At 40.7% G+C, this 15531-nt stretch overlaps 1 protein-coding gene across 2 annotated transcripts in view; it reads right to left on the bottom strand.

The window, feature by feature from the left end:
* Nucleotides 1-644: 644 nt before the first annotated feature.
* The window catches only part of pgm2 (phosphoglucomutase 2), a 105940-nt gene continuing 91053 nt past the window's right edge, over nucleotides 645-15531 (bottom strand). For both annotated transcript variants that reach the window (XM_085968501.1, XM_085968511.1), the window contains one exon: nucleotides 645-3377. In XM_085968501.1, coding sequence (XP_085824627.1) covers nucleotides 3275-3377 — 103 coding nt within the window. In that variant the 3' untranslated portion in view covers nucleotides 645-3274. The remainder of the gene's footprint in view (nucleotides 3378-15531) is intronic.

The following is a 15531-nucleotide window of genomic DNA, read 5'->3' as shown; positions in this document are numbered from 1 at the left end:
AATTACAAATAGTCATTATTTATGGTAGCATTCCACATGGAAGGGTAATGCTGGCTCCCTCTAATGTAGTGGATGTGAGCAATGTATCAATTAAGAATCATAAAAGTGTAAAAGTTTACAGCACAAAAGGCGGCCATTCGGCCCATTGTCTGTGCCAGACAGAAGTATTTTAACTTTTAATTTATGATCAGAGGTCAACAGGAATTGGGCTTTTGCAGCATAACTTTTAAATATATAGTAGTATTGGTATTCGTAACATTCGGGTAGATTTCAGTTTCATTTCAGGGTTGCATTTCTTATGTCATTGATGAGTTTTGTTTGTCATTGAAAGGCAAGGCTGTTAACTGGTGGGTATAAGTCCTTGGCATGGCGTGCTGTGGGGTAGCATCTCATCGGGACTACTGCCAAATCATAATTTTTGAATCTATTTCACAGTAGAGCAGATAATTTACAATATATAAATAGTGCTGTGAAAATCATATGCAACAGTTGTTCTCATGGGCTAGCATACTGAAATAAAACCATACCCATGTACATTTCATATCAGTTTTTAATCAATACTAGCAGTATGCAAATACACCAAGATTTGTTTATTGATTGCAGAAGTTGTAATCATAGATCTAAAAATGTGCACACACACCATGGAATAAAATCAATTTTATTGCAATGAATTAGTACATTCAAATTTACTACAAAGCAAAAAACAATTCAACTAAATATAATATATAATTTCCAACGTGTAAACAAATTAGTTTAATGATGGTCAAAAATGAATGCTTTCTTTTGAAAAATAAGAGGAAAACTGCTGTGTCATCACACACAGAGGAGCTGCACTCTCTTCTGGAAATAGTTAATAGTATGATTTTATTTAACCATAAATCCAACCTTAACGGGTTAAAATAGCTTAAAGATCTTTCTGAAAACATGCATTATTGTTCCATTTGCCAACCTGTTTTAAGCATGTAGCACACATTAGCTATTAAATGATTATTGGCACATTTCCAAGAGGTTTAATATTTACAAGTAAAACAAGACACTTAGCTCAAGGTCATTTCTGTCTCCTTTAATGTTCAGGTACAGTATATGAAATTTTGAAAGAACTTCCCACAGTGCCCAGATTTTTATGAATGGACTATATGGATTACATAGCTGTACTACAATGAAAGTCAATGACAGCATTGTGTCAGGACTTCTTACAGTTGTGACAATCTCAAAGCTCCCTGGTTGCTAATTATGTGTAAATGTTGTCCATTTCCTAACTGTGAACAATTTTATTAAAATATACCAATTGGGTTGTATCAGATGGTTATGTAGATGGTTTGTTGGATCAATAATGCTAAAAGATGTACATGAACTGATGGAATCTAGATTTGCAGTTTCTTTAAATCGTAAAGACAGGCTTATAACTGAAACATGTAGGGCTGATATTAAACATGTACACTGGAATGTAAAATCAAGTCTTAGGATATCTTGAACAGTAGTAATGTAGTGATAGATGATAGATATACAAAAATGTCTTTTGTTGAACCAAATGGAATATGGCAGAATGATTGTGCCTCTTTAGTGCTAAATTAAAGCAGCAGCTCGGTACAGAGAGCACACAATACAAAATGTTCAAATAGAGACTGTTCTAATACATAGTGTATTGACATGTGAAACTCAACTCCAAAGCTACACAAGAACCACTCAAGTCAAAATGTATTTCAAGAATTCAAGCAAAGAATATCTGTCTCGAATACAATATTTAAATGCTGGGCCTTTAAGCATTTCAAAAGGTAAGCAATGGGGTCCCTGCTCACACTTTGAATGAAGTATATTAATCTGTCAAATCAAGCTGCAGTCACACACATACTGCATATAAAACGACGCCTATACAAAGTTAAGAAGTGCAGCAAAACCTTGGCGTATAGATAACTTCTCAAACCACAAGTCATTTAAAAAAGTAACCTTGAGCCCAAATTAGTCTGCAAACTTTAATCCATTTCCTGATATCTTGACATTTCAAATGTTTTTGTTGAAAGCTTCATGGTGTCTCATAATTTCTGAGCAGTATTCCAGAGTTTCTGCAATTTGAAAGGCCATTTACACCCCTATTTGAAATTACTTTCTCAAAATAATTTACTTAGATTGTAGGTAAATTCTTTGTATTTTAGATTCTCAACAGCACAACTCAATATCATAGTAAAAACTCAATACTAGATATCCCATCAATGGGAATGTTTTCAGGAACATAATAGAAGGACAATTGCTACATTTAGTTCTGTAACAGGATATCTTATTAATACTATTGCAAATTAATCCGTGGTACATAGATTGGCATAAAGTTTGAGTCAGTAGTTAGCTAAATAAAATGTGTTGCTGTAAAATACAGTAAATCGATAATTCTGATTAACTCTCAATAAAGTGTGGCTATATCAATTCTTTCAATTTGGCCCAAACTCCATAATTTACCATGAATTATCAAGTGGTGGAATCACAACACAGACAAAAAAGTTTAACGTAAAAATTAAAATATGAAAAAGTTGGTCAAGCCAAACTAAAGCATCATTCAAAAATGAAACAGCGATGTTAAAGGAAGTGCTCTCTGTTCAAAATACCCCCAAAGTCCAACTGGAAAAGATATGGCAACACATTTGTTATCCATCAAAAAATACAATTACCTTGCTACTCAACAGAGATCCATCACTGCGTCCCTTACCCATCTTAGCTACTCCAGTGATATTAATTATGGACAGGGCAACCAGGTAGCTATTCAGGAGCTGCTCACTTTGGAAATATGGCCAACACAGCTGTATGATAGTGTTTCTCTCTACTCCCCTTCCCCCCCTCCCCCACAACTACCTCCAAGGAGGTGAGCTGCTCATTAGCTCTCAGCCACTGAAAAGGCAGCTCCCAATAAATCCTTCTCCTAATAAATCATCTGAAAGAAAATTCAACAATTTTTTTTTTTCTATAGAAGTAATACATGCACTTTATTGTATTTTCCAGAAGGCATTGGAGTGTACCTTGAACAGACTTTCTTGCCCCTTTAAGAAATGTATAGAACATTCCCTAAAAATGTACAACACTCAGTTGCAGAGGGGAATGTCCATCAGCACCCCCACAAAAAAACAACTCAAGTATTGTACAAGATATTTATTCTCCCTCAAGACCTTAGCAACACAGCACATTTCTCTAAACATAAAACTAGATGTGCTTCAATATTGTAGACACAGCTAAGACAGTTAACACAGTGTGCAGCCAAGACTGACAGGCCTAAACTTTAGAAATAATTTCAGGCGGATTGAGGTGTCAGGCCATTTTTATCTGGCTGGAAGAAATGTTCCACCAATGCACTGACCAAGTCATTGAGCTCCTCCTTCAGCCTTTCTGGGTCACTGGGAAAAGAGGTGACAGTGAGTACATGTGTGCTATAAATGAACTAAACATCCACAGAAGAGCAACTCTATACATTTTACATACTTATTTTTGATTACTCAGTTGAAAGGTGAATGTTATTTATGTTTGAGCAACTAAGTTCAGTTTTATTACCGATATTCAGCATTATGGAAAATTTGTACTCCGAAATCTCTTTGCTCTTCTACCCCACTTAGATTCTTATTTTCCAAGTAATATGTGACCTAATTTTTCTTACCAAAATGTAATACCTCACATTTATCAGTGTTGAAATTCATCGGCCAATTATATGCCCATTCTGCAAGTTTATTAATGTCTTCTTGTAATTTGTTGCAGTCCTCCTCAGTATTGACTATTCCCCCCAATTTGGTGTCATCTGTAAATTTAGAAATTGTGTTTTTGATTCCAAAGTCTAAATCGTTAATATAAAGTGTGAGCATTGGTCCCAGCACTGATCCTTGTGGGACCCCACTTTCCACCTTCTGCCACTCTGAATAGCTTCCCTTTACCCCTACTCTCTGCTTTCTGTCTTGAAGCCAGCGAGCTATCCATTCTGCTACTTGTCCCCTGACTCTGCATTCTTTGACCTTGTTCATCAGTCTATTATGTGGCACCTTATCGAAATCGAGATAAATTACATCTACTACATTACCCTCGTCTACTCTCTCTGTTACCTCTTCAAAAAATTCAATGAGGTCGGTCAAGCAAGACTTTCCCTTTTGAAATACATGCTGACTATTCATTATTATATTTTTGGCTTCTAGATGTTCTTCTATTTTCTCCTTTAGCAGGGATTCCATTATTTTTCCTACCACCAATGTTAAGCTGACTGGCCTTTTGTTCCCTGGACAGGTTCTATCTCCTTTCTTAAATATCGGTATTACGTTAGCTATCCATCAGTCCTCTGGCACTACATCTTTTGAATTATTAAATATGTGTAATAGTGCCTCTGCTATATCTTTCCTAGATTCTTTTAAAATGCGTGGCTGTAATCTGTCCGGATCATGGGTTTAATGAGTTTGATTAGTTTGTTTAATATTTCTCCTCTTTATTTTAAATGCGGTTATATAATTTCTAATCTCATCTTCCAATGTCATGTCCATCTGATCTGCCTCCCTGATAAATATTGAAGCAAAGTAGTTATTTAAGATTCCCACTATTTCACTATCGTTACCTGTGATTTTATCTTGACCGTCCCTTAATGGCCCTATTCCCATCCCAACTTTCTTTTTTTTATTTATGTGTCTGTAGAGTATTTTACTATTTTGTTTTAAGTTCCTTGATAATTTAATTTCATAGTTCCTCTTTGCCTTCCTAATTCTTTTTATGACTTCTCTCCTAATCTCTTCATATTCTCCTTTGTCATGCTCCCTGCTGTCCATGTACTTAGTGTATGCCTTTTCCCTTACCCTCAATTTTTCCCTTATGTCTTTATTCATCCATGGTGTCTCATTAGTGTTTAGCTTGTTCTTGCTTTTTAGCAGAATATATTTTTCCTAGACTCTGTTGAACACCATTTTAAGTGTTTCCCATTGCTGTTCTACATCATTATTTGCCAATATTGTTGTCCATTTTATTCTCAGCCCCTCAAAATCGGCTTTTCTCCAATTTATTACCCTAGTCTTCATACTTATGTCCTTCTCAATGATTATCTTAAAGCGTATTATATTATGGTCACTATTGCCTAGATGTTCCCCTACTTTTACTTCATTCCCCATTACTAGATCCAGTACCAAATCCTCCCTTGTCGGGCTTCTTACATATTGGGTTAGATAGGAGTCCTGTACACATTGTAGGAACTCCATTCCCTTATCCCTTTTACCTACCTCTTCTGGCCAATTAACTTCGGGGTAGTTGAAATCCTCCATGACTATTATTCTGCTTTTTTACTCATTTCACTAATCTGTTTGCATATTTCATCCTCCACCTCCCTTCCACTATTAGGTGGTCTGTAGACTACCCCATTAGTGTGATTGATCCTTTATTATTTTTTTATCTCTATCCACATGCATTCTATTTCTGTCGTTGATAGCTGCGTCACTTTATTCTAATGCCATTATGTTATCTCTAATAAGTACAGCTAGTCTACCTCTCCTTTTTCCCCTCTATCTTTTCTAAATATGTTGTACCCTGCAATGTTTAATTCCTAGTCCTGATTTTTCTGCAGCCATGTCTCAGTAATCCCTACTATATCTGCTTCCTCACAACATATTATTGCCCCTAGTTCCCATTTTATTACGGACACTGTGTGCATTGTTGTACAGACACTTTAACTAATTTTTAATAGCAGTTCCTCTCACTTTATTTTTTAGCCATTTTTTACACTCCAGTTCTATAACTTTATTTATTCCCTGGTCATCAAAGTTGTCACTTAGTTTAGTCTTTCCTATGCTCTCCTTTCCTGATTCGTTTATATTTAGGTTGGTATCATTTCTTGTATATCCCTTATTACGAATGCTTTGTACAGTCAGATAAAGAGCCTTTAACTTTAAACCATTATTCCCTGCTTTCACCTTATTTGCTGATGCACTATTACCGTTAAACACTCTGTTCCTTCCTGACACACACTGCTCTTTCCTGTCACACTCTGCTTATCTTTACCTAAGTCGCTACACTGCTCCATTGCCTTTTCTCTTTAGATTTCTAAATTTCCCTTCACTTGACCCCTCACCCCCTTTTTAGTTTAAAGCCCAATCTACACCCCTAGTTATTCGATTCACCTGGACACTGGTCCCAGCCAGGTTTAAGTGGAGCCTGTCCCAACGGAACAGCACCCTCTTTCCCCAGTACTGGTGCCAGTGCCCCATGAATCGAAACCACTTCCTTTCTACCACTCTGAGCAACGCATTTAACTCTCTGATCTGCTTGTCCCTATGTTAATTTGTGCGTGGCTCAGTAGCAATTCAGATATTATTACCTTTGAGATTCTGCATTTTAATTTGGACCCTAGCTCCTCAAACTCTCAGCAAAATCTCATTGTGACATCGGCAGCGGGTGGAGGCGGAGCACCGCGGCAGAGCGACAAGAGGCCCCAGAGGCTCAGGTAGGCCTCAGTGCGGCAACGGCAGCGGGTGGAGACGGAGCACCGCGGCAGAGCAACTACAAGAGGCCCCAGAGGCGCAGGTAGGCCTCAGCGCGGCATCGGCAGCGGCTGGAGACGGAGCAGCGCGGCAGAGCGACTTCACGAGGCCCCAAAGGCTCAGGTAGGCCTCACCAATCTCAGGCAAGGAGAGAGGTAAAAAGTATTCAAGGTGTGACGTCACCACAAAACAGGTAGGTGATTGGTTGGAGTATTTCTCTCGTTTTAAAACTTTAAGTCTGTGGTTTATAGTTTTTAAGGTTGCTGTGGTGTACCAAGGCCTTTCTGGTGCAGAGTGACTGTTGGTAAACCATTTAACTGGTGTAACTAGAGGGATTGATTTAATTTAAATCCAATTAATTAAAGGGGATACTAGCATCTAAAATCAGGCAGAGGGTGTCCATAACTAACAATAAAAAATTTAATTAATTACATAGAATGGAGCAGGTGATGTGTTACTGTTGCGAGATGTGGGAGCCGGTGAACCCCATTGAGGCTCACGATGATTACGTCTGTGACAAGTGTCTGCTGCTACAGGAACTCCAGCTCCGTGTTGATGGGCTGGAGTCTGAGCTTCAGACACTGCGACACATCAGGGAGGGGGAGAAGTACCTGGACTCTGTGTATCAGGAGGTGGTCACACCTATGAAGTTAAGTAATTCAGATGTAGCCCATGGTCAGGGACAGGACGGTGTGACTACGAGTGAGGCAGGTACGGGGATCCAGGAGGTAGAGCTGGAGGAGCCGCAGCCCTTGCTCTTGACCAACAGGTTCGAGGTTCTTACTCCCTGTGGGGACGGGAGCAGGGACTGCAGGGAGGATGAGCATCCTGGCCACAGCACCGTGGAACGGGGGGCCATTCAAGAGGGGGGAGTAAATAGAAATGTTGTAGTGGTAGGGGATAGTATTATTAGGGGGATAGATAGAGTTCTCTGCAGCCGAGAGCGAGAGTCCCGAAGGCTGTGTTGCCTACCAGCTGCCAGGGTTAAGGACATCTCCTCTGGGCTGGAAAGAAACTTGCAGTGGGAGGGGGTGGATCCAGTTGTCGTGGTCCATGTTGGTACAAACGACGTAGATAGGACTAGGAAGCGGTTCTGTTAAAGGAGTATGAGCAGCTAGGGGTCAAATTAAAAAACAGAACCTCAAGGGTAATAATCTCTGGATTATTACCTGAGCCACGAGCGAATTTGGCTAGGACAAATAAAATTAGAGAGTTAAATGCGTGGCTCAAAGACTGGTGTGGGAGAAATGGGTTTTGCTTCCTGGGACACTGGCACCAGTACTGGGGCAGGAGGGAGCTGTTCCATTGGGACGGGCTTCACTTGGCCAGTGCTGGGGCTAGAGTCCTGGCGGATCATATAACTAGGGCTGTAGAGAGGGCTTTAAACTAACTAGTGGGGGGGAGGTTCCTAGAGAGCAAATAATAAAAATGACAACAGAGAAGGTCATAGACTTAGGTAGCAGTGGGGAAATTAAAAACCAGAGCGTGTCAGGAAGGGGCAGAAGGTATGGAGTAAAAGGTAAAGTAATAAAAAGGGCAAAAGCAGGAACTAAGTGTCACAAAACATATTTGAAAGTTCTCTATCTGAATGCACGTGGCATTCGTAACAAAATAGACGAGTTAATGGCACAAATAACTACATATGGGTATGATCTTGTGGCCATTACAGAAACATGGCTGCAGGGTGACAATGCCTGGGAATTAAACATACCAGGTTATTTAACGATCAGGAAGGACAGGCAGGAAGGAAGGGGAGGTGGGGTGGCTATGTTAATAAAGGAAGGAATCACTGTAATACAGAGAAATGATATTCGGTCAAAAGATCAGGATAATGAAACAGTTTGGGTGGAGGTAAGGAATAATAAGGGGAAAAAAACACTAGTGGGCGTAGTCTATAGGCCTCCGAACAGTTGCAACTCTGTTGGACGGAGTATCAATCAGGAAGTAGTTGAGGCTTGTAATAAGGGAGCATCTATAATTATGGGGGACTTTAACTATCATATTAATTGGACAAATCAAATTGGGCAGGGCTGCCTTGAGGATGAGTTCATTGAGTGTATTAGGGATGGGTTTCTTGAGCAGTATGTAACTGAACCGACCAGGGGGCAAGCAACCTTAGATCTGGTCCTGTGTAACGAGATGGGATTAATTAAAAATGTCCTAGTAAAGGATCCCCTTGGAATGAGCGACCATAACATGGTTGAATTCCATATTCAATTAGAGGGTGAGAAGGTTGGATCTCAAACAAGCGTGCTAAGCTTGAATAAAGGAGACTATGAAGGTATGAGAGTGGAATTGAGTAGAGTGGATTGGGAAAATAGATTAAAGGGAAAGACGATACATGATCAGTGGTGTACATTTAAGGAGTTATTTTACAACTTCCAAAAAAAATATATTCCACTGAGAAGAAAAGGGTGTAAAAGAAAAGACAGCCATCCGTGGCTAAGTAAAGAAATTAAGGATAGTATTCGACTAAAAACAAGGGCATATAAGGTAGCCAAATCTAGTGGGAGGATAGAGGATTGGGGAAACTTTAAAAGACAGCAAAAAATAACAAAAAGATTAAGAAAGGGAAGATAGATTATGAAAGTAAATTAGCAAAAAATATAAAAACAGATAGTAAGAGTTTTTATAGTTATATAAAAAGAAAAAGGGTGGCTAAAGTAAATGTTGGTCCCTTAGAGGATGAGACCGGGAAATTAATGGTGGGAAATATGGAGATGGCAAAAACACTGAATGAATATTTTGTATCAGTCTTTACAGTAGAAGACACTAAGAATATCCCAACACTGGACAAACAGGGGGCTATAGGGGGGGGAGGAGATAAACACGATCAAAATCACTAAGGAAGTGGTACTCGGTAAAATAATGGGACTCAAGGCGGATAAATCACCTGGACCTGATGGCTTACATCCTCGGGTCTTGAGGGAAGTGGCGGTAGGGATTGTGGATGCATTGGTAATAATTTTCCAAAACTCCCTGGACTCAGCAAAGGTCCCGGCAGACTGGAAAACTGCTAATGTAATGCCCTTATTTAAAAAGGGCAGTAGACAGAAGGCTGGAAACTATAGACCAGTTAGCCTAACATCTGTGGTAGGTAAAATATTGGAGTCCATTATTAAGGAGACAGTAACAGGACATTTGGATAATCATAATTTAATAGGACAAAGTCAGCATGGTTTTATGAAGGGGAAGTCATGTTTGACAAATTTGCTGGAGTTCTTTGAGGAAGTAACATATAGGGTGGATAAAGGGGAACCAGTGGACGTAGTGTATTTAGACTTCCAAAAGGCATTTGACAAGGTGGCACACAAAAGATTATTGCTTAAGATAAAAAATCACGGGATTGGGGGTAATATTCTGGCATGGATAGAGGATTGGCTATCTAACAGAAGGCAGAGAGTTGGGATAAATGGTTCATTCTCGGACTGGCAATCAGTAACTAGTGGTGTTCCGCAGGGGTCAGTGCTGGGTCCCCAACTCTTTACAATCTAGATTAACGATTTGGAGGAGGGGACCGAGTGTAACATATCAAAGTTTGCAGATGATACTAAGATGGGAGGGATAGTAGTGAGTGAGGAGGACATAAAAAACCTGCAAGGGGACATAGACAGGCTAAGTAAGTGGGCAGAGATTTGGCAGATGGAATACAATACTGGAAAGTGCGAGGTTATGCACTTTGGCAGGAAAAATCGTAGAGCAAGTTATTATCTTAATGGCAAGAAACTGGAAAGTACTGAAGTACAAAGGGATCTGGGGGTCCTGGTGCACGAAACTCAAAAGGTTAGTATGCAGGTGCAGCAAGTGATTAAGAAGGCCAATGGAATGTTGGCTTTCATTGCTAGGGGGATAGAATATAAAAATAGGGAGGTATTGCTTCAGTTGTACAAGGTATTGGTGAGACCGCACCTGGAATACTGCATACAGTTTTGGTGTCCATACTTAAGAAAAGACATACTTGCTCTCGAGTCAGTACAAAGAAGGTTCACTCGGTTAATCTCGGGGATGAGGGGATGGACATATGAGGGGAGGTTGAGTAGATTGGGACTCTACTCATTGGAGTTCAGAAGAATGAGAGGCGATCTTACTGAAACATATAAGATTGTGAAGGGGTTGGATCGGGTGGATGCGGGATGTTCCCGATGATGGGTGAAACTAGAACTAGGGGGCATAGTCTTAGAATAAGGAGCTGCTTCTTCAAAACTGAGATGAGGAAGAACTACTTCACTCAGAGGGTGGTAGGTCCATGGAATATGCTGCCCCAAAAAGCTGTAGAAGCTACATCATTACATAAATTTAAAACAGAAATAGACAGTTTCCTAGAAGTAAAGGGAATAAAGGGTTATGGGGAGCAGGCAGGAATTTGGACATGAGTCTAGGTTCGGATCGGTCATGGCCCTGTGGGTAGCAGAGCGGTCCCAGGGGCCATGTAACCTGATTCTGCTCCTATTTCGTGTGTCTAATTCTGTTAGATTCAGGAGATGGTTCTGTGATAGTAGATTGGCGGTTAGGATCAGATCAGCCATGATCTTATTGAATGGCGGAGCAGGCTCGAGGGGCCGATTGGCCTACTCCTGCTCCTATTTCTTATGTTCTTATGTTCTTATTCCTAGTTCTACCTATGTCTTTAGTTCCTACGTGGATAACAACAACGGGATCCTCCCCCTCCCACTCCTTCTCCAGTGCAAGGAGATATCCTTAACCCCGACACCGGGCAGGCAACACAGCCTTAAAACTCCAGGTCGCGGCTGCAGAGAACAGTATCTATCCCCGACTGTACAGTCCCCTACCACGACAACATTCCTTTTCACTCCCCCCCACTTGAATGGCCTCCTGCTTGTGCCGTGGTCAGTTTGCTCATCCACCCTGCAGACTTTGCACTCATCCACAAAGGCAGCAAGAACCTCATCCCCATTGGATAAGGATAAAGGCCGAGGCTCCTCCAACATTTCACCTGGGGTCCCGTTACCTGCCCGAGCTGCAGCTTTTGAAATTCATTCATGAGATGTGGACATCATTAGCAAGGCCAGCATTTATTGTCCATTCCTAATTGCCCTCGAGAAAGTGGTGGTGGCGGCTTGCTAGGCCATTTCAGAGAGCAGTTAAGAGTCAACCACATTACTGTGGGTCTGGAGTCACATATAGAACAGGCAAGGACAGCAAATTTCCTTCCCTAAAAGGACATTAGTGAACCCGATTGTTTTTTTACGACAATCTGGTAGTTTCATGGTCACCATTACTGACACTAGCTTTTTATTCCAGATTTATTTAATTATTTGAATTTAAATTCCCCAGCTGCCATGGTGGGATTAAAACTCATGTCTCTGGATCATTAGTCCAAGCCTCTGGATTACTAGTTCAGTAACATAACCACTATGCTACCGTACCCTTAGTCACACCCTCCTGTCGATGACCACTGACCAGACCTATACCACTCCCTAACCCAAGATCAAAGTGCCCAGATAACTCTCGCCCTCCCTGATGCCCTGCAATGTCTGAACCTTGGACTCCAGTTCAACAACTCTGAGCTGAAGTTCCTCAAGATGCAGAATCTTACTGCAGACGTGGTTGTCCGGGATCGCGATGCTCTCCACAAACTCCCGCATGCTGCAGTTGTGGCACACCTGCACTGCCATCCCTATATAACCTTGTTTAAGTTATTTAATTAATTAAAGTTTATGTATTTAATTAACTTAGCTTGATAGTTTAGTTTTAGGAGCCACACCCAAGTTGCAAGTGCTGACTCATCTCCCTACTCACAGTAATTAGCATCTATTCAAGACAAACACAGCTGACTGACAGAAACTGCCCGTCAGTGGCAGTTAACTGTTAACTACAGTTTTTAAAAGTTCTAAGTTAAATACAAAATGTTAAACTAAACTTCACTTTTTACAGCTAATACTTGCCCAGACTCACCTAGTACTTACCACAGACTTCCACTCTATCCAAATTCCCAACTTAAATGGAGTGCTTCTAAACAGAATGTTAAAGACCACTCTAGATCTCCTTTTTGAACCCTAATCGGGCCCATCCTTTTACTATTTATATGTTTATAAAAGACTTTTGGGTTCCCTTGGATGTTAGCCGCTAAACTATTCTCATACTCTCTCTTTGCCTCTCCTTTCCTGTTTTAGATCTCCTCTGTGCTTTGTGTATACAGCCTGGTTCTCTACTGTATTATGAATCTTCCATCTCTCGTAAGCCTCCTTTTTCCTGTTTCACTTTAATCTCTATATTTTAGTCATCCAAAGAGCTCTAGCTTTGGATGCGCTTCCTTTCCCCCTCACAGGAATGTGTCTACTCTATACCCAAACCATCTCCTCTTTGAAGGCCTCCCATTGTTCAATTACTGTTTTGCCTACCAATTTTTAATTCCATTCCAGCTGGGCCCGATCCCTTTTCTACTCACTGAAATTAACCCTCCTCCAGTTAAGTATTTTCACACTTGATTGCTCTTTGTCCTTTTCCATAACTATTCTAAACCTGATGAATAATGGGGGCTTGTAAGAAAGGTACTGCAATAATCGTGGGCGATTTTAATCTTCATATAGATTGGACAAATCAAATTGGCAAAGGTAGTCTTGAGGACAAGTTCATAGAGTGTATTCAGGACATTTTCTTAGAACAATACGTTGTGGAACCAACCAGGGAACAGGCTATTTTAGATTTGGTAATGTGTAATGAGACAGGATTAATGATCTCATAGCAAAGGATCCTCTAGGGAAGAGTGATAGAATTTCACATTCAGGTTGAGGGTGAGAAACTTGGGTCTGAAACTAGTGTCCTAAGCTTACATAAAGGCAATTACAAGGGTATGAAGACATAGTTGGCTAAAGTGGACTGGGAAAATAGATTAAAATGTAAGATGGTGGATAAGCAGTTGTAGACTTTTAAGGAGATATTTCATAACTCTCAACAAAGATATATTCCAGTGAGCAAGACTCTATGAAAAGGATGAACCATCTGTTGCTAACTAAGGAGGTTATGGAGGGTATCAAATTGAAAGAAAAGGCATACAATGGCCCAGAAATTCGGGTCACCACGGGGTGAGTACATGCTGGGTATTCACCCATAAGCCCAATGGAAGTGCTGGTTTCGTGCATGCACTGCGCATGCGCGGGAAACCGGCATTTCCATTCCTCTGAACGAAGGGGTTCAGCGGTCGAACGGGTGCGCAGGGGAGTCTGCGCGTGCACTTTGAACTTACCCTCACGGAAAAATCTGTACAAAAAACGTAAGTCTGCAAGATTTAGAAATTTAAAAAGCAGGCGTAAGGCCTGCTTTTTACAAGGTAAGTGGTCAATTAATTAAAATTAAAACTTTTTTCCACAGGTTTATTATTTTTAAATAGTTTAAAGCAAGGCAAGTTTATTTTTAGCCCCGTTAGGAAATAAAATTATTTTTTTCAAAAATTTAAATTATTGTTTAAAATAGTTATTTAATGTAATTTATAGTTTATTTTAAAAATGTGATTTTAAAAATAATTTATTTGAAGGTTTACTGCTATTTTGGGGCCGTAGTATTTATAAGTCTTGACAGGTCTTCCTGTCAAGACTTATGAATGGGCTTTTCCCTCCTCCGATTGGCTACCCATGGCCCACGTGATCCCAGGGGACGCATCGAACTAACTGCGCCCCTGCGACACGCAAGCACTGCGCGCCGGCAGCTGGGCCAGGCCCCGGATCGGAATTCCACGGGGCCGTACAGCTCAACTGCCGGCGCGCAATGTAAGTGCAGATCAGGGGCTTACACCCGCGGGAAGCCCCCGACCCGAATTTCTGGGCCAATGTTGCAAAGATTAGTGGTAGGCCAGAAGATTGGGAAATTTTTAGAAACTTGCAAAGGATGACTAAAAAGAGAAAATAGATTGAGAGTAAACTAGCAAGAAGTATAAAAAGACAGTAAGAGCTTCGACAAGTATATAAAAAGGAAGAGAGTAGCCAAAGTAAACGTTGTCCCTTAGAGGATGAAACTGGGGAATTAATAATGGGAAACAAGGAAATGGCAGAGACTTTGAACAAATGTTTTATATCTGTCATCATGGTAGAAGACACTAAAAGCATCCCAAGAATAGTGGAAAATCAAGGGGCAAAAGGGAGAGAAAATCTTTAAAAAATCACTTTCACTAGAGAAAAAGTACTAGACAAACTTATGGGACCCCACTATTCAAAAAAGGTGGTAGAGAGAAAACAGGGAATTATAGACCAGTAAGCCTGACATCGGTAGTGGGGAAAATGCTAGAGTCCATTATAACAGAAGTAATAGCAGAGCACTTGGAAATCAGTGACAGAATCGGACAAAGTCAACATGGATTTACAAAAGGTAAATAGTGCTTGACTAATCTACTGGAATTTTTTGAGGATGTAACTGGTAGAATAGATAAGGGAGAACCAGCGGATGTGGTGTATTTGGACTTTCAGAAGGCTTTCGATAAGGTCCCGCATAAGAGATTAGCGTGTAAAGTTAAAGCATATGGGATTGGGGGCAAGGTACTGACTTGGATATAGAACTGGTTGGCAGACAGGAAACAGAGTTGGAATAAACGGGTCTTTTTCCGAGTGGCAGGCAGTGACTAGTGGGGTACCGCAGGGATCGTTGCTAGGACCCCAGTTATTCACAATATATATTAATGATCTAGACGAGGGAACTAGATGTAATATCTCCAAGTTTGCAGACGACACAAAGCTGTGTGTGCTGTGAGGAGGATGCAGAGAAACTCCAGGATGATTTGGACAGGTTGGGTGATTATACTGCATCTGCCCAATGTGGATAAATGCGAGGTTATCCACTTTGGTGGCAAAAACAGGAAGACAGATTATTATCTGAACGGCAATAGATTGGGAGAAGGGGAAGTGCAACAAGACCTGGGTGTCCTTGTGCATCAGTCGCTGAAGGTAAGCATGCAGGTGCAGCAGGCGGTTAAGAAGGCAAATGATATGTTGGCCTTCATAGCGAGAGGATTCGAGTACAGGAGCAAGGATGTCTTGCTGCAGTTGTACAGGGCTGTGGTGAGACCACACCTTGAGTATTGTGTGCAGTTTTGGTCGCCTTATCT

Source organism: Somniosus microcephalus, chromosome 2, assembly GCF_052327205.1.
Source record: "Somniosus microcephalus isolate GS21.2 chromosome 2, FLI_Smic_1.0, whole genome shotgun sequence".
Classification (NCBI taxonomy): domain Eukaryota; kingdom Metazoa; phylum Chordata; class Chondrichthyes; order Squaliformes; family Somniosidae; genus Somniosus; species Somniosus microcephalus.
This window is presented reverse-complemented; position numbering and strand designations above follow the sequence as displayed.